General features: G+C 38.6%; 3 protein-coding genes across 10 annotated transcripts in view; 2 read left to right on the forward strand and 1 right to left on the reverse strand.

Moving 5' to 3' along the window:
• The window catches only part of TGS1 (trimethylguanosine synthase 1), a 49132-nt gene extending 38766 nt beyond the window's left edge, over nucleotides 1–10366 (reverse strand). For 3 of the 5 annotated variants that reach the window (XR_545268.2, XM_008522550.2, XM_008522549.2), the window contains exons 1-3: nucleotides 9871–10366; nucleotides 2741–2805; nucleotides 409–581 (exon numbers count right to left, since the gene is read on the reverse strand). Coding sequence is in view for 4 of the 5 variants with exons in the window: in XM_008522550.2 (XP_008520772.2) it covers nucleotides 409–581; nucleotides 2741–2805; nucleotides 9871–9974 (342 nt within the window). In the remaining variant the exon portion in view is untranslated. Of the gene's footprint in view, nucleotides 1–408; nucleotides 582–2740; nucleotides 2806–8555; nucleotides 8817–9870 lie in introns of those variants that run through there. The other 2 variants (XM_070630597.1, XM_070630598.1) reach the window with 2 other exon arrangements.
• Nucleotides 10221–22496, forward strand: part of LOC139073284 (DGAT1/2-independent enzyme synthesizing storage lipids) — a 39589-nt gene continuing 27313 nt past the window's right edge. The window contains exon 1 of one of the 4 annotated variants that reach the window (XM_070630600.1): nucleotides 10221–10428. The gene's annotated coding sequence lies outside the window, so the exon portion shown is untranslated. Of the gene's footprint in view, nucleotides 10429–21718; nucleotides 21836–22496 lie in introns of those variants that run through there. The other 3 variants (XM_008522547.2, XM_070630602.1, XM_070630601.1) reach the window with 3 other exon arrangements.
• LOC103552498 (DGAT1/2-independent enzyme synthesizing storage lipids) lies at nucleotides 10229–18992 on the forward strand. Its single transcript, XM_070630603.1, is given in 5 exon segments — nucleotides 10229–10369; nucleotides 15152–15202; nucleotides 17739–17783; nucleotides 18381–18800; nucleotides 18803–18992. Coding segments are annotated over 2 exon segments (408 nt in total). The 5' UTR covers nucleotides 10229–10369; nucleotides 15152–15202; nucleotides 17739–17783; nucleotides 18381–18449; the 3' UTR covers nucleotides 18860–18992.

The following is a 22496-nucleotide window of genomic DNA, read 5'->3' on the forward strand; positions in this document are numbered from 1 at the left end:
CAGTTTTGGTTAATTTATAAATATGTACATTTAAAAAGAGGTGGAGTGCTCTAATTCATAAATGCATTAGATTTAAGATAAACAAATTCCCTGTGTTGGGCCTGGCCCCAGGCCTAGTGGTTAAAGGTCTGCACGCTCTGCTTCAGTGGCCTGAGTTCGGGTCCTGGGAGCAGACCTACTCCACTCACAGCCATGCTGTGAGCACGTCCCACAAACAAAACAGAGGCAGACTGCCACGCATGTTAGCTCAGGGCTAATCTTCCTCAAGTTAAAAAGAAAAAAAAAAAAGGAGGATTTGCAATGGATGTTAGCTTAGGATGAATTTTCCTCAGGAAAAAGAGAAATTCCATGTGTTATTTTATGAAGAAAACTAAGAAATAGAAATAATAAAAGCAAATTAATATTTACCTCAAAATTTTTATGTGCAGATGTCCCACCAAACTGAAGTGGCAGTCCCATACTTCTCATGAGTTCAGCCTCGGAATCCAGTTCACTTTCATTTAGGCCTATGCTTTTGCTGTCATGTGATTCTGTAGTGCCATGGGAATAACCACCTTCCTCCTCTTCTGTAGCCTGCTCTCCTACAGACAGCATTTGTTAGCTTAGTTTTACAGACAATTTACACACAGGTTTTATTATCCTCATTTTAAAGAAGAACCAGAGATATAGTTATTACATGATTTGCCCAAATAAAGATACATAAATGTTACAATTTTTAAGGGGAAGAAAAAAAACGGAAAAAAAGGAATTGATGGTAATATGAACTAGTAAGAAAACAGCTAACTAAGAATTAAGAGACAACGTCCAGTCTGGCTCTGCCTGCCTCTATCCCTCCAGCTGCCAACTCGGCTTGCACTTACTGAGCATCTCCTCTGTGCTAAGCACTGTGCAAAGTACTGAGGATGTAAGAGGGAACACGGCAGAGTAACCAGAGGGAAAAGATGTACATCTTCACATCCGTTACCTGAACTAGATCAGTGGATTTAAAATGATGATTTGTGGAGTTATTCTAGGAGCTGTTAACAAGAGAGGTGAGAGGTGAGTCTTTAGGCCCCTCACAGGTACTGCAATCACAACTGGGATTTACGCCCTGGGACTCCGTGGGAGAGCTGACTTAACGAAAGTGTTCTGCCATTAAAAATGTGAAATCCACTGAACTGAAAGATCCTTTCAAGCTCCCTGATCCTAGGTCTTCTAGGAAACCTGTTTTATTATAACAAAACCAAGTTTTCCTTTATCCGAATATGATTGTCTAAAAGTAGATCATACCACTAATTGGACTAATGCCATTCAAATACTCTATTAACCACTTAAAATGTGAGCCAAAAATCACTTTATATATTAGCATACTCAATTAGGGCTGAGCTGCACTCCCACTAAATGATTTTAGGCAACAGAACAGGGAATCTTACACAGCAAATAAGGAGACTGAAAAAAAGAGAAATCCTATATGCACAAATTCTACTAAAACAAAGAGGGAAATAAGATACCTATCTAAATAATGAAGGGCAGTCCACTCACCATTCCATTCAATGACCTTATGATAGCTCAGGAGAGAGCAAAATAGGAAAAACAAATCAGCTAAGTTTTACGTTTCTCTCACGGTGTCCGTATTTTCTAACGTTCAGTGGAAGTCTCGTATCTAAAAGAATCTTGTTTGTACAACATAACACTGAAACACAACCAAACATTTCAGCCACTGAAGAAACAGTGATTTGCTCCATTACTGTGAGAATTAAAGGGCAGGTAACATGACACACTACTTGTGCTGATTTTAGCCTATAACTCATGCTGCAGTTTTCCCTCTGTCTAGAAAAACATAAAAGATCTGTGTGCAAAGAACAAATGGGGTCCTGATAGTGAAGTCTGAGAGAGAGCAAAATGGTTTTCAGGTAACTAGGTGAGGCTCAAAGTACAGAACAAATTCTATTTGTTATTTGAGAAAGTTAACCCAGACTGTGTCCTCTTTACTTCAGGCAAGACTATGGATGTTCACTTGGAATTTACCCTGAATCATTTATCTACACAACTGTTCAAGTATTTAAACAAAGAGGCCATCAGGGTGAGGTGGTTCTAATGTCTTGGTAGCCTAGCCAAACAAACCAAACCCTAAGCCAGAGTCAAAGCACTGGAAACTGAGAATATGAAACTTAACACCAACCAATCACAAACAGCTAATTCAGCTTTCCCAAATAAGGTGACTGCTTAAACTACGGCCAATCAAATCATTTCCTTGCTTTGCTTCAGCATCTTCTCTAGAAAAATCCCTCCCGGAGCTTCTGTTGGTGGAGCGCTCCTAATCACCTTTGGTTTGGTGGTGCCCAATTTGAATCTATGTGTGCTCAAATTAACTCTTGAAAATTTTAATGTGTCTCAGTTTACCTTTTAACATAATAAAATTCTGCTGAAGAAACTGTACATTCTCTGCTTTTCAAAGCTTTAAATTTTAGGTTGCTTTTATTTAAAGACGACAACTGGGGAAGGAATGCTTACAAAGGGTAAAAGAGGCTACCTGGAGCCCACACAGGAGCTACCTACAGGAAAAGAAAACACCTGCTTTGATAGGGATTCTAGAACCAGATTATAATAAAAAATAAGGACTGCCTCTGATTATAGGATTATTTGCCATTTATAGTATTTTATGCTAACAATACAGTATTATAACAAATCATACTTAAATTAATACAGTATTATAGTTAATTTTAGCAAAAAAGGGCTATATAGTTTTATACTGTATTACCTGCATCACTGCCATTGTCTTGAACATAGTACCCTTTTAATCCCAAATTGCACAATTTTCGATCTCTGTGAAGCAAATTAAACAGTCAATATCGAAAAAAATTAAACTATAAATTTAGAGAAAAAACAAGTTCAACGCAGCATAGATTAATTAGTAAGAAAGTTAAGAAACAAAAAAGCAATCTGCTAATATATTTTCTTCATCTGTAATATAGAGGTAATAATACATCTCATGGGGTTGTTATAAAGATTGAGAGTATATGTAAATCATTCAGTATACACCATATGTCAAGCATTTATAATTAAAACTACTAATTATTAAAATTAAGTGGTAGTTTTGGATATTGGGGGAAGAATCTGACCCTCCCTATGATATATAAACAATGAAACGTTCTCTAAGAAGTGAGCACAAAACTGGAAAGACTGTCTTACACATGTATAAAGCCACATGCCGACCCTAGACCATTTGCAAATGGGCCAAATTATTCATTGCCTAGCAGACAAGATGCTCAGAGGCTGAGCAAAAACTATTTTGGGGACTAACATAAAATGAAGTTCTTATTTAAATATCATCAAACTGAAACATAAATCAAGACAAAACAATTCAATGCCAATGACCTTTAAAAACAGTGAATAAACTGTTTCTTACATACATACTTCTAAATGTTTCCTTTATTTTCTAAGATTGGAAACTACCTAACTAAAATAAACCTAACAAAACGCTTAAAAAAAGGTGGGGTGGGGGGAGGGAGGATTTTGCTGTTATTACCTTCCTACCAGTAAATTCAACTCCATCATAACTGCTATAATAAGGCCATCTGCAAGTAATAGCTAATACTACTTTTCTAATGGAACTACAATAAATTCAACAAAAGAAAATTCTTGTGTACTTGATATATTTCATATCCTTCTGTTTGTTTTCTGATACTTTATAAAACAAAGTAGGTGGCGACACCCAGGATAGTGAATGGGGGAGGGGACGAAGTGCAAATGTGATTTGGCAGCATGCCCACTGGCCTCCAAGAACATGGGATACTGGTGGGGCGAGGGAGGGAGTGGCAGCCGCACAGAGGGTATCAATGGCGTGCCTTGAGCACTCAAGGATATGGGACACTAAGGCGTCAGGTGGAGGAGATTGCCCAATATGGTTGCAAGATTGGTTACATGTAGCAAATAAGTAAATGTACTGAGGATAATGATAGCCAAGATTCTCCTACACACACACACATTTATGTATGTATGTAAAATACATATATGTACTGCCTAACTTTGTCTGCTGAGAGGGCACAGAAGCATTGAAATTCCAGGAGCAATGAGCACAATGAGCACCCAGGACTTGGTTTCTAAATACTCTCCACTAAAAGGAAGCAGGGCACCTTGGAGAAATGGCAATTCCAGGTTGGAGCACGGACTGTAAAAGATATACCTGTAGCATCTTTTTGTACCAGAAGGTTAGGAAGAGTTCAAAGAATGCCAGGGACACATCAAAAGGATACAGGAGCCACCTCAAGGGACCCCCAATAGCCAAACTGGAGAAAATATGAACATCAAAATAAATGATGATAGTAACAGAATATAACTCATCAATAAACCAACAACCCACAGTCCATGTTAATATAAAAGGAGTAAACAAATACGGGGGAGAGAAGGGAAGTGCTCCATACAGAATGCTAACCAATAAGTGCAGAAGGAATGATGCAGACAGAAAATTGCTCTTTGGCAACCTCCAGAGGTAGCTGATTCAGGCAGCAACAGGGCACTTGACATTGGAATACCTCCCCACAAAACACTAATTCACACAAAGGGAACCATTCTGAGTTTACAGTAGAGAAATCTGGGAAAAGCAACACGATGAGTTAACGGAGGTCAACATCACTAATGGTGGTATGAGTCTATAGAAAGTGCCTCCAGAAGTGAAGCAGAGCTGAGCAAAGGATCATTTCTGTGGCATTCCTGAAGAGAAGGCTGGCCTGGCTCTTCTCCTGTTGAAACGTCAGACAGACCCAGGTTAAGTAAGGTCATCCTACAGAAGGTAAGGTCTGAACCTTTCAAACTGTTGAGGACATGAAAGGGAGAGAAGAGTGAAAAATTTTTCCAGATTGAAGGAGACTGACAAGACATTAAGTAAATATAACAAGTTCCTACATGGAACCCTAGATCGGAAAGGAAAGAAACCCTGTTGGCAAAGTTGGGAAATTTGAATTTGAGTCCACTAAAGTGGTTATGTAGAACAATATCCTTGTTTGGGGGGAAATATACAATGAAATATTTAGGAGTGATGGGGAATCAGGTCTGCAGCTTGCTCTCAAATGGTTCAGAAGACTCAAGATTGTGATTGTGTGTGTGTGTGTTTATGGAGAGGGAGAGATGCAATAAATGCAGTTAATTGTTAACCGTTGCTGAATCTGGGTGAGGGAAATATGGATGTTCTTTGAACTATTCTTGTAAGTTTGAAATTATTTCCAAATGAATTATTTCAAAAATAATTACATAATTAAAGCCTGTTATTTATAGCACAGGCAGCTTTATAACAAATATCTACCAATCCATCATTTTCTATTCTAGGCTTTGTATATAAGGACACACAAGTTTACATAATTCTAATCATAGTATAGCTATTTTGTATTCTGAGATGTCAATTAACACAAGGCATTTTTCATGTTACTACAGAGCCACTGTAACGATTATTTTTAAGAGGCCCCTAAAATTGTAATTATGTCGTCTTCATACAGATGATGTATAGAAAATTGAATGTGTAGATGAAATAGAATTATTACTCCAATTACAGAGTTCATAAGACAGTATGTTAATGTAATGTCCTCAGAAAGCAAAAATTAATTACAATACAATGTTCTATTTCCCACTTTTGAGAGGAAGTGCACAAGTGACCGTATTTAGTATGAGAATCAACTCAATTACTGAGAAGTTATTTGGAACCTATGCTAACACTCATTTTCTATGCTTTCTGCTACATGGTACTGATTTTTCAGTTTAATAATCTGTTTTAGAATTTTGCCAACAATCAAATCTGTTGTTGTGAGATTTTGAAACAGACTTTTCTCTACCTGGAAAATCAGGGTTACACTTAAAAGCCTCTGAACTTCCAGCATGTCTCCCACTCTGGAGGACTTCTCAACAATTCCAAGATCATATCTCCAGGTTCTTATTGTTCTAAAGGGTTATAATTTGAGCATTAATTGATCTAAAGGAAAAAGCCATTCTTTTTTCTCTACTTATTTTGAACACAGAATGTAGTTTCTGAAAGTGAAGTAGAGCTTCTAAGTTTTAAGAATATACATGAGAGGCCAGCCTGGTGGCATGGTAGTTAAGTTCGCACACTCTGCTTTGGTGGCCTGGGGTTTGTGGGTTTGGATCCTGGGCAAGGGCCTACACATTGATTATCAAGCCATGCTGTGGCGGCATGCCACATACAAAATAGAGGAAGCCTGACATAGATGTTAGCTCAGGGACAATGTTCCTCAAGCAAAAAGAAGAAGATTGGCAACAGATGTTCACTCCGGGCCAATTGTCCTCATCAAAAAAAACACAAAACTATGAAATTATGTGTAATGAAAAGAGTGTACATTTTAATTCAAAAAGACTAAATTCAATGTAATTGGTGATTTATATGGTAGTTAAATTGTTTTAAATAAAGTCACTCTAATTGAAATTCTGTCACAAATTGTTTCCTAGAGGTATGGTATGAGAATTTTTCTCAACTTTTTATATTTTGTAACTTAGATTCCCTCTCTTTCTTTTCTTTTTTGGAAAGGAGACTTCACGAGGACAGTGCCAAGACTCAAATGGGCTGCAGGCTAAGAATTAAGGATGTAGCCTTGGCTGGCACCATATGCAAGCTGACTCTTTCTTGGCTTGCACATCCAACAATACAGCCAGGTACTCTCTTCTGGTGAGCTCCTCGGCCCCACCCACAGCGCTAGCCTGCACGCCTTTCAGGGTATGGGCCACCCCAATAGGTCAGGCCAAGTCCAGAGGATGGAGCAGAAAGACACTTCTTCGTGGGTGAGAGGTGAAATAGGTGTCCAAAGTTACCACTAGTATATCACAAGGTTCTGGATAATCTGAGGCAGAAAGATTAGCAGCAAGAGAGAATGCTAGCTTCTAAATTTTTATGAAAAGTGTTTCTTACTTAGGGCAACTTTCAACAATCTCCAAGAACATTCATCACCGGAAAGGATGTATTTCTGATGCCTGGTATTCAAAGAATTTTCCATTATACTTGCTAAGTGTTCTCTATAAAGCAATCTTTGAGTTTGATCAGTGTAACTCAATCCACAGAGTATAACGATTCTGGAAGAGTATCTGGACCTGGCACATTGTAAGGACTAAATAAACCCTAACTGCTAAATTGAGTTGTAAAGCTGGAGAAGAGACCTGCACTGTAGTGACCCCACTAAGATACTGCTCCCCTCAGAGCCCTGACGAAGCCGCTCATCATCACATCTTTGAACACAACCATCATCACTACCATGCCTAAGTCATCCTGTTATTGCAGTACCTGACACATGGATGGCTAAAACACATGCTGAATAAATGAGGAATTTTGTGGGAAAAAACAGATGAAATGATTTTGTTGTGCTGTATATGAAATACTAGAGATCACCAACAGACACTGCTACCTGGGTATAATCAGAAGTAAATACAGGCCCTTCAATTTCCAGAATGGTTCCCTATCTCGACTAAAATACACTAAAGTATTTTAATAAGGCTCCAGCTGTCCTAGTGACTTGAGACCACTTACGTACCTCAGTCAGGAAGATTCAATAAAATCTTATGTTCTAGACAAATTAGTGGGATAGTGGAAAGACTATGGAGTCACACAGACCTGGGGTAGAAACCAGGGCTGCCATTTACCTGACTGTGTGATTTTTTTAGGCCATTACTGAAACTCAGTTTTCTACTAGGATAAAGTAAGGATAACAGGACATTCCAGCTCAGAGGGCTGCTAGAATGCTTAAATGGAAAACAACAATAACAACAAAAAACCCCCACACATATATGAAATGTAAAACAATTAGTGCCTGGCACTGAGCAATTCATCAGTCTGGTAGATTTTTAAAAAAAACTTCTGCCAATTCTACTGGATATTTTTTTAGTCCTCATTTTGCTTGATTTAGCAGCTTTGCAATGTACTCCTTCCTTCAACTGTTTGGTGACAGTATACTTGAGCTCGCCTTCTACCTCCTTCTCAGTTAATCCATCTCTCTTCTCTTTTAATCTTTAAAAAATGTTGGAATTCCTGAAGGATGGATCCCATCCCTGTCCCTGTCTTAAATGTTAAATGACTGGCTTCAGTTACTGTCTGTACCAGAATGGCTCAAGTTTTTCAGACCAGCTCAGACTTCTCCAGAGCTCCAAACCAATATATCCAACCATCTATAACATCTACCCTTGGACATCTCATGGTACTCCAAAATCAAAACGTGCAAAATCGATTACCTTCTCACTGCCATTCCAAAATAAAAACCCATGGCTCTCCAGTGATCCCTATCTCAGTGAAAGCCATCAATACAAGCCGGAAAGAGAAAAGAGGGAGTTACCCTTGACCTAGTCTCCTCCTCCTCCTCCTTTCTCTTCCCTTCATTCCCCGACATCTAATCCAATCCTAAACTCAACAATTTCTCTCCTATGTTTCCCCCTTTCTCCATTTCCACTGCCACCAACTCCAATCCAAGCCACCATCATCTGTAGCCTGAAAAATGGTTTTAAGCGGTTCTCCTCCTCCAAACCATCCCCCATGCTGCTGCTGGGGTAGCCTGTCTTCTACAAAGCCCTGCGTGTTTGACGCTGCCTACCTCATCAACCCTGTCTTCTACCTTCCTTTCCCGGTCGTTCTGCTCCAGTTTCACAGGCTTTCTTTTGCTCCCTCAGGCTTTTATAGAGTTCTGCTTCCGGAATGCCTCCTCCCACTCAAACACATCCCAGTATATTTCCACACGCTCTTTAGACTTCTTTCCAAACACTACTTCTTCAAAGTTAACTCTCTGTGATCCGTGGAGAAAGGTTAGGTTTCTGCTGTCCTGGCATCCTGTACTTCTCTCCTATAGCACTTTTAACTATAATTAACCAAATAATTATGTAATTATGTAGTATAATTACATTAATTATGCAATTATGTAGTATAATAATTAATTATGTAGTTGTCTTAATATTGATCTCCTGTGCTAGAACGTAAACTCAAAGGATGTAGGGACAGCTGTGTCTTGTTCCCCAGTGCCTATCAGTACTCAATACAAAAAGCACTCATTGAATGAATATGTGCATGCATGAATACAAAGATAATACTTTTTACCTTACATTTGACACAGTGTTTAATTTCTTTTTGGATTAATTTTCCGATTACTCCACAAAAACACATGACAAATAAGAATTTCTTCAAACTTAAATTCTACAACATTAAACTGTATTAAAAGTCTATCACCTAAAATTCACTTCCACAGGTTGTAACAGTAATACCTAAAGGATTAGGGTAAATATACCTGTTTTACAGAGGGAAAAAAGATTTAAGAAGTTAAACGCACACACCTAATATGAAGAAAACCATTCTTAGCATCCAGTTCTTTAGTCATTTTTTTTTACCTATCTTCCATGCAGGGTAATTTTTTACACAAAACAAAGATTTTCCAAAAATAAAGACAGCTCAAAAACTGATGTAATTATGGTTAAATCTTTTATCTCAGGTAATCAGAAATTCTATTTGTGAGCATTTGCACTTTAACAAATCTTAAGCTTTTAAAAAAAAATGCTAACCAAAACAAGTTACTCATCTTTAAACCTGCACCTTGAGGTGTCACATCCATTAGACATTTCATTTTACATTTCACTTTCCCCCAACTTTTAAAGTCCCCTCAATTTATTATTATAAAATGATATCTATCAGCTACCACAGTTTTTCCTAACAGCTTACAAGGCAGATTTACTCCCTCACTTAACGGCAGTAGGCTACCACGCCGCAGTCTGAAAACGTTTTTTCTCTTTCTTAATCACCACCATGCCCAAGGGTCAAAGACTCCGGTCGTGGTTTCCGGGATCAATTACAACTAGCAAGCATCAACTACATTTCTGGGAAACGATGGTACCAGAAATGAAGAGGAACACGTTTTTACTTACTCCACAAACGCCCTGGAGCAGAGGCAAAGGATTTTATAATCCTCCCCTAGGTCTTCAATGAAGAGAAACATTTCGGCCACGCGGCTCCACTTCTCGCAGCACATCTTCCCACCTCGGAAGAGGCAGCCCTGCGGTCAACGGCGCGGGACCTGCCTCCGCGGGCTCTGCTCGGTTTCTGGAGACCAAAAGAAGCCTCGGCGGCCCGTCCCGGAGCGAGGGGTTAAGAACTGGCCCGGGGCCGCTCGAGACCGCAGCAAGCAGAAGACCGCCGCCGGAAGTGGCTCCGGGAGGCCACGGGAAGGGGCGGGGCGACGGGCGGTGTCACACTCAACTCCTCCCGGGCTGCAGCCGGGGCGCCGTTTGGCTTCTTTCTCATAGGTGGGTCGGGGAAAAGCCGGCCGCTCAAATTTCTCTGCTTCCCGCGGCCGCTGAGCCGCCGAAGACCTCCCGCTGCCGCTCGAGGGTGAGGGCGAGCCGCCTTTGCTCCCTCCCGCCCGAGGTGCGTCGGGGCCCGCCTTTGAACTCCCCGCGGTCCTCCCGCCCGGCGCCCGACCGCCGGTGAGATGCGCGGCGCTGGGAGTGGCCCGGGCCGCGCGTGTTGGGTCCCCGGGGCCGCCCTGGAGTTCCCGGACTCGGCTTCCCGCCGGCCTCGGTGTTCGGCTCTGGCACCAGAGTGGCCGGGAGGGGAGGCCCTGCTGGGTCACAGCGAGCCCATTCACCTCGCCCTGCATCTCCCCTCGCGCGCAAAAACCTCCAGTTCGGCGTGTTTCGTCCCACCTCAGGTCACGGTGGGGCGAGGTGTCTCCGGGCGCCCTGGAGGCCTCTGGGCCTCCCGCTGACCTCCCTGATTCCGAGATCCGAACCGAGCCTGCTGTGTATCGAGCTCAGGGAAATTGTGTGGCGATCACGAGAGTGTAGTGGAGAGGCCGCCTGGGTAGTGGGTGAGAGCGCTCGCGTCCAGACAAGTCGGGCTTGGCATCCTGATTAATGCCCCTTACTACTACCTGATACCCGCGCAACTGACTTAACCTCTCCGAGCCTCATTGTGATTATCTGTAAAATGAGGATGATTAATAGTACTGCTTCCTAGGGCTGCTGAAAGGACTAAATGAAACCATGCTTATCAAACCTTTTATCTGTGCTGTTAATAGTTTGGACGGGTACAGGCTTTGTAGCCGCCGGACTGTCTCGGTCCTTGGGATTTGCAGTTTGTAATACAGGTCTGTGCCCTCAAGCTGCTGATTAATAAGAAAATTGCATGTGCCCACAATCAGGATGTCGAAAACTGGAACTGCACTGCTAGATTTGAAAAAAGTCAGTATTTGGTGCGTGGTGTTCTCTGAGACTTCCCAGGCGGCTTCCTCCGAGGAACAGGTTCGGACTTGAAGGTTGTTGGAGCAGTTAGGGCTTGGCTTGTGCTATTGATGCCGAAATTGCTTTGGTCTTTCTTTAGAGTATGTAAAACCTGAGGTAAAACCCAGACGTTTAAAACAGTCGCTGATGTTTTGCCCGCATTTACAGGTGGGTGGAAATAGAAGCTTAATTTTCATATGAAATGTTTATTCCCGCATCCTTCCTACTGCCTTACTTTGATGTTGGAGAGTTGCTCGTTTTAATGACTCAAGAAGGTAGGGGTGCTACACGGGTACGGATACACCAACATGGCTGTGCAACATTATAGGGATGAGGCTAGGTTAAGAAAATAAGAGTGGAACAGTGATTATCAAACAGTGGAAGATTTTAGCTAAAAGTTGGAGGACATTCTAGGATTAAAAAAAAAAAGCCTTGAAGGGTAATTCATATCAGAACTAGTGTCTGAAGCTTCAAATCTAAAAGGTGTTGTTTTAAAGCTAATATGATTGGCTTTGCCTGATACCTCAACTAAAATATTAAACTTCAGCTTTACGGATTGTTTGAAGTAGAATGCTTATTCACTGCAACTGAGTACTAAGCACCTGTTAAATCATTATTAAATATGCAAAAAGGAAAAGGGCAAATTGACTTGTATTTCAATGAGTATTTCTTTTAATTCACATTTTCAGGATATCCTCAATGTGGCTCATATACTGAAAGTAAGAAATGGATCTGCTGCCATCTGTGGTAAAAGAACTGGTTTACTGTTAGCGCTGTCCAGTTGCTTCCAATTCCTAGTGCCCTTGTGTACAGCAGAGTGGAACTCTGCCTCACCTTTTGTTCCATCCTCTCATCTTCCAGCAGTACATCAGATGATGCTCCATTGCTATTCATAAAGTTTTCATGGCCAACTTCTTTGGAAGTAGGTGACCAGATCCTTCTTCCTAGTCTGTCTTAGTCTCCTCCACTGAAACCATGTCCACCATGGGTGACCCGGCTGGTATTTGAAATACCAGTGGCATAGCTTTCAGCATCACAGGAACATGTAGCCGCCACAGTATGACAGCTGACAGATGTGTGGTGTGGTTCCCTAACTGGGAAATGAAAGTAGGCCAGGGCAGTGAGAGGGCCAAATCTTAACCGCTAGACCACCAGAGCTAGCGAAAAGTACTGGTAATGGGTGTTCAAAAACAGGTTTATTCCTTTAAAGTTTTCTAGGAAACAAACCAAAAAGTTCTCTGTTCTGATTTATTAGTTTTTGAAATATACTGATTTAAACATCTGTAACGTCAATTGTAGTAAATGTTCTTCACCATCAGTATCAACATGGTGACATTTCAGCCTGTCAACTTTTTCTTACAAGTTACATGAATTTCGGGTGAGAAAATTGAGATACTTTAAATGTGATGCATAGGATTGCATTTTATCATAGATTTTTTTTTATAGGAAATAACCTGGAATTTTGGTAACTAAAATATTCTATCTCCTCCCAAAATCTTTAAACAATTACAGTTTTTATTGGATTAAAATAAAGTGATAAGGAGTCAAGTGCAGCCTGTGGTAAATCAGAGGGGGAGAAGGGCCAGGCATAAGCAGAGGGAAGACGGATATTGCAGTCTTAATATTTTCAGCTTTTCTATCAGACAGAGAGGGAGAGAGAGATCAAAGAAAGTGTAATGAATACCTGAGTAGGAAGTAGCAGAACTGGGTTTTAATTTTGGCTCTTGATTCTTCACTGAATTAATATAGTAACTTTGGGCAAGTCAACTTGGCTTTCTGTTTTTAACTTTTTTCCTTCAAAATTAAGAGGTTGCATTCAGTGAGTTCTAAAGCCATTTTCTCGTATTATCGAAAGTAAGTTAAATTTTATCAAAGCATGTTACTCAAATTCCTCTCATAGTTCTCTAGTGGCAAGTTTTAGGACACTGTCTTGGTCCACATTTTTGTAAAAGATTTGGATCTATAGTTCAGATCTATCTGTATTTAGTTGGCATTTGTTAGGTGCCTGCCATGTGCCAGACACAGTGTTCTAAGTGCTTTATGTGTGTTTTCTCGTATAACTATCGATTTTGTTTGCTGCTGTCTCCCCAGTGTTTAGAATAGTGTTGAGCACAACCTACTTGCTTGATAAATATTTGTTGAGTAAATAAATGCATAACCCAATGATGAAGTCTTCTTGGGCCATCCCCTTTCTTGTACACTGTGTTCTATCCCCTCTGGCCTAGTCAAGGACAGGCCCCAACAGTTCCCTCCTCTCCTGCATTATCCTTCTCTCACTCTCCCGTTGACAACATTATCATTGGTATTAAAAACTGCTGTGTTTTCTCTCATCTTAAAACAAGAGTAAACTTGACCTGCATTTCCCTCTGGATACCCATCTGTTTCTCTATTCGTTTTTGCAGCGGTATTCCTCTGAAGAGTTGTCCATATCTGCTGTTTACAATTCATTTCCTCCCATTGGTTCTTGAACTTCCTCCACCTGACTTTCATCCCCACTGTATCAAAGTAGTTCTTGTCAGGGCTTGCCAACGCCTCTGTGTTGTAAAGTCCGGTGGTCAGTTATCATTCCTCATCTTACTATACCTTTCAGCATCTTTTTAAACAGCTGAGTACTCCTTCCTTCTTGAAACACTTTCTTACTTTGACACACAGAATGCTGCTCCTGGAAGAAGGATGCTGGTTCTTCATTGTCTTCCCAACTTGTAAAATGTTGAGTGCCCCAAGGCTCAGTCCTGGACACTTTTTTATTCTAAATTCACTCCCTAGAGGGGTCTTCTTTAGTTTTATGTTTTTCAGTACTGTCTATATGTCTCCAATTTCCAGATATTTCTCTAACCCTGAACTTCCTGCTAAACTCTGCTTATGTCTAGCTCTCCATTTAACATCTTCACTTAGATGTCCAGTAGAATCTTAACATGTTCAAAACTGAGTTCCTGATCTCCATCCCACCCCAAACCTGTTCTTCCTGCAACTCCGTCTTTTCACAAGCAAGCTAATGATGATGATGATATGGCAATGCTTATTTAGTACTTACATGGTGAAAGGCACTCTTCTTACCTTTTTTAACGTATAATCTTCACAACAGTCTTATTAGGTAGGTACTGTTATTATTCCCATTTACAGATGGAGAAACTGAGGCAGAGGGGTGTTCAGAAACTTGCCAAGGTCACATAGTAAGTGGCAGAGGCCCGCAGGATACAAACCCATGTTACCAAAAAACCAGGTAGTCATCCCAGACCTCTTTCTCACTCACATTCTGCATTCATTCATCAGCAAATCCTGTTGGCTTTATCTTCCACATATATCCAGAAGCTGGCCATCTCTTAGGACCTTCACTCTGCCCCACTTGTCTAAGCCACTTTAATCACTCATCTCCATGATTGCAATGACTTCCTGTTTGCTCTTTCTACAGTATGTTCTCAATACAGTACTCATTTAAAACCCAAGTCAGGCAATCTCACCCTTCTGATGCTTTCTCCATCTCACTTCGATAAAAGCTGGCCTACATAGTTTTAGTTTCTGTGCATAGTTTCTCTCTGCGCATTGCTGACTGCTCTTCCTGTCTTCCTCAGCCTGCCAACCTTGCTGCTCCTCAGACCACACCAAGCGCACATCCTTTGTACTTACTGTGCTTTTAGCCAGGCATTCTCTTCCAAATACCCACGTGGTTTACTTTCTCACTTCCTCCGGTCTCTGCTCAAGTGTACCTTTAGAGAGGTCTTCCCAGACTACGCTATATAACGTAGTGACCCCCTCTCCACTCCTACCCTGTTGCCTTCTATAGAACTCCATATTCGTCTTACCCTGCTGTCTATTTTTCTCCATAGCACCTATCATCATTTTACTGTTATTTTCCCAATTTTACAGATCTGTTATTATCTGCTATTCTCCCAATTTTATATATACTGTTATTATCCTAATTTTACAGATTATCCTGTTATTACCCCAGTTTTACAGATCCCAGCAAACTGAGGCACAGGTGGGTTACTCTGCATGTTTCTCTCAATATCAGGTACCTCAAGTCAATCACAGTGAGTGACCTGAATGATGAAAAATTATGAAACCAAAATATGAGGAGTGGTTGAAAGAATTATGGATTTTGACTGGAAAAGGGGGTTTTGCAGCTCATGATAGCTGTCCTGAATCTTAAGAGGTTATCGAACGGAAGAGGTTCTATGGTACAGAACTCTTCCCCACTAGGAAAAAGTTACAGTGACGTAAGTATAAGGAAGATCTTTTTAGCAGTTTGATGGATGGTTCTGAAGATAGAATGGGACACCGTTTGAGTTTTCTGGAAGGGTTTAAATCAAAATCAAGGGTGACCATTTGTGGAGAAGGTTCTCACACGCAGCACTGCGGCGCTATAAAGGGACTGCCGGATCTCGTGAAGGTTTCCGTGTAACCTCTCTCACTGGAAGTCTTCCCTGTACTGTGTTTATTAAGTATATATATTAAATCAGAATGCAATTGAGGTTAAGAGGTGTAATTCTGTTAGCAATTTGGGTTGGGGGAGGTACTAAAGAAGGTTTTAAAACCATAAGATTTTACAATCCTATTAAAAATGGGAAAGGAGACTAGATTATTGTAGGCAATTGTATTAAGCAGTAAGGGTTTGATATCAAAATGATTGGTTTTTAGGCCTTGGAAAAGCTCCTTTTAACATATTTGAGAGGCTATCATAGATTTTATTTTAACAATATTTAAAAGCTCTTTTTCTGTTGAGATATAATTCACCATAACATTTGCCATTTTAAAATGTACAACTCAGTGGTTTTTAGTATATTCACAAGGTTGTACAACCATCACTACTATGTAATTCTGGAACATTTTCAATATCCCCAAAAGACACCTCTGTTTCCATTAGTGGTTACTTATCGCCCCATCCCCCTGGCTCCTGACAACTACTAATCTTTCTATCTCTATGGATTAGCCTCTTCTGGGTATTTCATATAAATGGAATCATAGAAAATGTGGCCTTTTGTGTCTGACTTTTTTTTTTTTACTTAGTATGTTTTCAAGGTTCATGTGTATTGTAGTGTGAACCAGTACTTCATTCCTTTTTATGGCTGAGTAATATTCTATTGTATGGGTCTAGCACATTTTGAGTTGTTTCCGCTTTTTGGCTATTATGAATAATGCTGCTGTCAACATTCCTATACAAATTTTTGTGTGAATATATTTGGTCCTCTTGAATATATATCTAGGAATAGACTTCCTGGGTCATATGGTAATTGTGTGTTTAGTTTTTTGAGGAACTGCCAAACTGATTTCCACAGTGGCTAGACCATTTTATATTCCCACCAGCAATGTATAAAAGTTCTAAGTTCTCCACATCATCAACACTTATTTTCCATTTTTTGGATTATAGCCGTCCTAGTGGGGAAAGCTCCCATTTTAAAAAGTAATAGGTTTTGGGGCTGGCCCCGTGGCCGAGTGGTTAAGTTCGCGCGCTCCGCTGCAGGCGGCCCAGTGTTTCGTTGGTTCGAATCCTGGGCCCGGACATGGCACTGCTCATCAAACCACGCTGAGGCAGCGTCCCATATGCCACAACTAGAAGGACCCACAACGAAGAATATACAACTATGTACTGGGGGTCTTTGGGGAGAAAAAGGAAAAAATAAAATCTTTAAAAAAAAAAAAAGTAATAGGTCTTGCTCTTTGGCATTCTAAATGATCAAATACTGGTAAATTATAGTGGTTTGACTCTTTAGAGGGATTAATTAGAATTAATGTAAATAAAGCCCAGGTTGTGAGCTTGGTGTGAACTATCTTCACCTTCTGGTACCATAACCAGCCCAGATGTCTCACAAGTAAATGCTGTTGGTTACAAGGAAATTAGGCTGAATCCTCCATCCCTGGAAGAACGTGTAAAAGTGCATGCCCTGCTAATAAGTCAGTTCGCAGGGTAATCTTGGCATAAAGACAACACGTAATTGCTCTTGTGTATCTGTTTCTCCTTCTCCCGCCATCCCTTTCTTTCATTCAGTCACTTTCTGCCTCACCCACAAAGGATTTGAGATGATTTCCATTAAGTTTATGTGGTATGGAATAATGATAAAATGTCTTTAAGAATAGATTCAGAACCTGAGAAAGCAGGAATGGAAGAAAGAAATCTTATGTAAGAGAACATGATCATGAGGGCTAGTGTGATCATATCATCAAGTATCGTGTTTGACCATCAGCTTATTATCTGGCAAAGTTACTAAAAAGAGACATAGCTGGTTACATCTTAATGCTTTTTCTCTGAAGAAGCAAAGTTTTTTATAGCTATGAATTAAAAAAAGTCTCAGGTGGGGCTTTATATAGTGGAACTAAACAGTGTAAGAGGTGTCCTCACTAAAACATTGGTAGTGTGAGTATAATTTTTAACTGTGATATGCTAGTGTGGGGCTGTATTCATATTTCTCACACATTTGTGAATATCTCCTATTTATTTTATGGAAATTCTAACTCTAGGTATTAACAACAATCTTTTTTTAATCATGTTTTTCTTCCATTTGTATTCTCTTTTCCAGAATTGATACATTGAAGCTTAGAACAAGATATTTGTCTAATTTCTGGTGAGTTAAGTGGCCGGTTTAGAGAGTGACATAATTGTATGGCTGTATTTTCAGTCATTTGAGATTTAAGAGACGTTTTAGTGATTATAAGATAAAAATGATACTGATAAATTTTTATTATTGCATAATGTCAAAAGAGCTTTTCTATAAACCTGCTTATAAAAGACAGTACCCAACAATGAATGTCATCATTTCCTAAAGAAGTGGGTTACTTTTATTCAGTCAGATATTGATGTTTTCTTTTGTGAAGAACAGAGTTATCTCAGCATAACCTAGTTTAAGACACAAACGTTTAATATGACCTACTTAAGATGTAAGTCAGATTATTAAGATCAATCTGAAATTTCGTTCTTCATCAGCTTCATTTTCCTCTCTAAATTACAGCTTGCGAGTTATTTCAAAAGCTGAACTGAACACGCTTCATGAGTGGACAGATGAAACCTTATAATTTTTGCATTTAAACCTGCAACAAAATTAACCATTAACAACCTACTAATTTGTGTATTAAGAAAGGACTCTATATAGTATTTGTGTAGACTGAAACATACAACTTTTCAGCTGTGAAGAGAATAACACTGGATTATTTTCCCCTTCTAGTGACAAAATTAAAGACCTGCCATGACAATGAAGAAAGAGACTGGATTTGTCATTTTCACCTAAAGAAAAATGATAGACAATAATCAAACCTGTGGTGTGGGACAGGATACTATACCCTATATGACTTGTCTGATTCACATACTCGAAGAATGGTTTGGTGTGGAGCAATTAGAGGACTATTTAAATTTTGCAAACTATCTCTTGTGGGTTTTTACACCACTAATACTCTTAATACTTCCTTACTTTACTATCTTTCTTCTCTACCTTACTATTATTTTCTTACACATTTATAAGAGGAAGAATGTATTAAAAGAAGCATATTCTCATAATTTATGGGATGGTGCAAGGAAGACGGTGGCAACTCTGTGGGATGGACATGCAGCAGTTTGGCATGGTAAGGAAGATTACTTTGATCTCTGTATGTTGCTATCCGTGTGTGTGGCACTGAAGCTATATCATCATTCCATTTTATTGATTGAGAAGATCCTGAAAAGCATAATGGGCAGGATATTAACTATTTTCCTGTTATTTATTTGTATGCCTTGTGTATAAATATCTTTCTTAAAGTGTTTTTTTCCAAACACATAAGTTTCCATTAAGCAAAGAACCACACAGCAGTGTAGAGCATTACTGTAAGCTAAAATATAAAAATCTGTATTTAAGATATCTAAGAGTAAGAGACTAATTAAAACTATATAGAAAACTTTTGAAAATGCTTTATGTATCATTTACTTCCATTTTGTTCAAAATAAGTTTGACTTTCCCAGTGTAGAGATTTTTAAAAACTGAAATAATATTTTAATTTAATTTTATTTAATATTATTAAGTAATATTTTAATATAAGTGAATAATATAAATATTAATGTAATATAAATAATGTTAAATTAAATATAATTTGCATACAATAATTTACCCATTTTCTATTTGATTCATTTCAGCAGTCATTATATCTTTCTGAATAAATAAGATAGCAATAAGTTTCTCTCCAGGATATTTGTTCTTTGAGATTGTGATGTTATATGTTTAATGATTGGTTCTTCATTTGGCCATCATGAAAATTGCCCTCTAGTGGCCTATTTTCAAGGACTTGGTGTTTTTCTCTACCAGTGTTTACCTTGTTTGTTGGTCTCTTCTGTTTTTGGACTATATAAAAATATAGAGCATTCAAAAGGCAGGTAACAAAGATGTGCTTTCTGTATCCTGTTGTTGAGCATCAAAGTGGTTTCATAGAAAGACGTGGAAGGAAGCACAGATTTTGATACAGGCTCTTGAGGATATGCATCACTGAAGTACAGGCTGCTGTTAGCAAAGATCACTGATGACATGCTTATCAGGCTAACATGTTGTTATTTTCATACTACATACATACTTACATACTTAGAAATCTCTTTTGAGCATTTACTATGCCATACGCTGTCAAATGCTTAACATGCATTAATTCTTTTAAACCTTGTAACATAATAGATAGATTCTGTGTATTATCTCCCTTTTACAGTTTTCCTGTGAGGAAACTGGAGAACAGAGAGGTTGTTATTTGCCCAAGACATGCTAGGAAACTAGGGAGAAGAGCAAGGATACAGCCTCAGATGTCAGGCTCTAAGGCCTGTGCTGTTGTGCTCTGTGCTGTGTGGTAAGTTTGTGCCAGGTCAGGGATTCAGGGTCATAAGTAGTGGTATTCAGCAGGTTTGCAAACAGGAACCATATTTCTTTGATGTATTGAATTCTTAATATTTACTTATTAATGCTAGTGCTCTTGCCACTCAGTATATCTCTCATCCCCTCTCATGGTTGTTTTACGTGAGGCAAGATGATGCTTCAGCATTCCATGTGTGTATGTCTGCAAAGACTGCATCTGTGTAGACTGCTGTTGTTCATTGTCTTTAAAACACTGATGGAAAAATTCAGTGGCATCGTTTGTAATACAGCCCCCTCCCATATATACACCCCCTATATTTCAGGATAATATATATTTGAAGAATTTGGATTTATTTATATTTCAGGAGCATGATTAATTTGGAATAATTCAAGCACTAAACTTATTTTGTAGCAGAATATATAAGGTTTATTTGTTTATTTTTCCGAGGTATTTTTAAATGTACATTATGGCTCAGAAGCAGTCAAATATATAATTCTTAACCTGTTTTAATGTTTTATTATTGATAACATTATATTTTATTAGGAGAAGTGATACTTTAAAAAATGATTTTCTTTACCCTGTTCTTTGGTAACATATATAAAAGGCTTTTGTGTGCATATTTGGACTTTGTATTGGTGTCAAATCAGTTTTAATTCATGGTTTTTAAAGACTCTTCAAAGGAATTTTTTAACTAATAAAATTTTCATTGTAAAAAAATGGCAAATATAAAAAAATATAAAGAAGAAAATAATAGTGACCTAAAATTTATCATGCAATTGAGTTCTGTTAAAATTGTGGTGTGATTATCATTTTTTGTATTTGTGACAAATTAGTCTTTTCTCTACTACTAAAGCCTTCTTAGTGACTTCTAATGACTACATGGGACTCTGCAAATCCTGTAACTAATTTAGTCAGTTACCTACTGAATCATCATTTATTTGTAATTTGTTTACTGTATCTTTGTACAAGAATCTATCCAATGTTTTCTGTTTTGAAGTTAAATTTTATTCTCATACTGTACATAATGTAAGCGCTCTGTTATTTTTCAAAAAATTCTCTGATTCTTATGGGCACCATAATGCCTATACTACATTAAGAGTTAATTTGATGTTTCTTAAATACCTATATTTCAAGGTAATTTGCTTGGTGATAGGTCAAGGAAGTCCCCAGTCTCAAGTTGCTGACAGCCTTTAAGCTATAAAAATTTTGACTTATATTTCAAAAAACATGTTTGGAAAAAATGAATGGTGGACTCTTAATATTTAGTGATTTCCCGTGAAAAGTAATATGATGAAGAGTCCTCAATTAGATATGGAGATGTTTTTGAGAAAATTAACAACTATATATTTTAGCACAACTGTAAAGGTAATGAAGACCATAGCTTTCACTTCAGGGAAATAAGGAATATTTTATCTTTGGGGCTTTGAGTTTGTTTTATCTTGTGTTTTTGTATGTATTGTTGTGGTTTTGTTTTTTGTTTTACAAAGGAATTTACTTCATTTTCTGAAAGTGATGTTTATGCTTACCTAACACTAACATAACTGATTCGGTTCATTGTTAATGCAAAATTTTGGAAGAATGCAGTGATTTGATTAAGTAGTCTGATCATATGTTTTACTATTTATATTAGTTACTGATTTAAAAAAAATAGAACCTAATAGCACAAACTCAACTTTCTTTTACTTCATATTATTTTTTTAAGAAATGGACACACTTTATTCACTGAAAGCTTCCTATAAATTAAACCATATGTATCAAAGTTTTTTATGGGGAAATTAAAGTGGAGTATCAAGAGAACATCCCTCTCTACGTCAGTTGGGTGAGAGTTTCCTTTCACCTCTTCTGTCTTTCATGCTGTGAAGGACTTCTCAAAACCAGGCGCTCCCAAGACCTGTCTGGGTGACTTTGGACAAGTTACCTAACTTCCTTCCCCCTTTTCTCTTTCTTCTCTTCCTCCTACCCGCTTCTTCCTCTTCCTTCTCCTCCCTTCCTTTTGCAACAATTATCATTTTCTAAAACTTCATTTTGAAAAAAATTTAGAATTACAGAAAAGTTGCAAAAATATACAGAGAATTCCTGTCTATTTTTCACTCAGCTTCCCCTGATGTTAGCATCTTATATAACCAATTGAACAATTGTCAAATTAAAAATGGTACAATATTATTAGCCAAACTACAGATCTTATTCAAATCTTACCGGTTTTCCCACCAGTGTCCTTTTTCCAGGATCCCATACTGTGTTTAATTGTCATGTCTACTCCAATCGATGACAGTTACTTAGTTTTGGGGTTTTTTTGTCTTTCATGACCTTCACGTTTTTGAACAGTACTGCTCAGTTATTTTGTACACTGTCTCTCAGTTTAGATCTGCTGTTTTTCCATAATTGGATTAAATTACATATTTTTGACAAGAATACCACAAAAATGATGATGTGTTCTTCTCAGTGCATCATCTCAGAGGTTCATGATGTTGATATGTCTT

This window comes from Equus przewalskii, chromosome 8, assembly GCF_037783145.1.
Source record: "Equus przewalskii isolate Varuska chromosome 8, EquPr2, whole genome shotgun sequence".
Classification (NCBI taxonomy): Eukaryota; Metazoa; Chordata; class Mammalia; order Perissodactyla; family Equidae; genus Equus; species Equus przewalskii.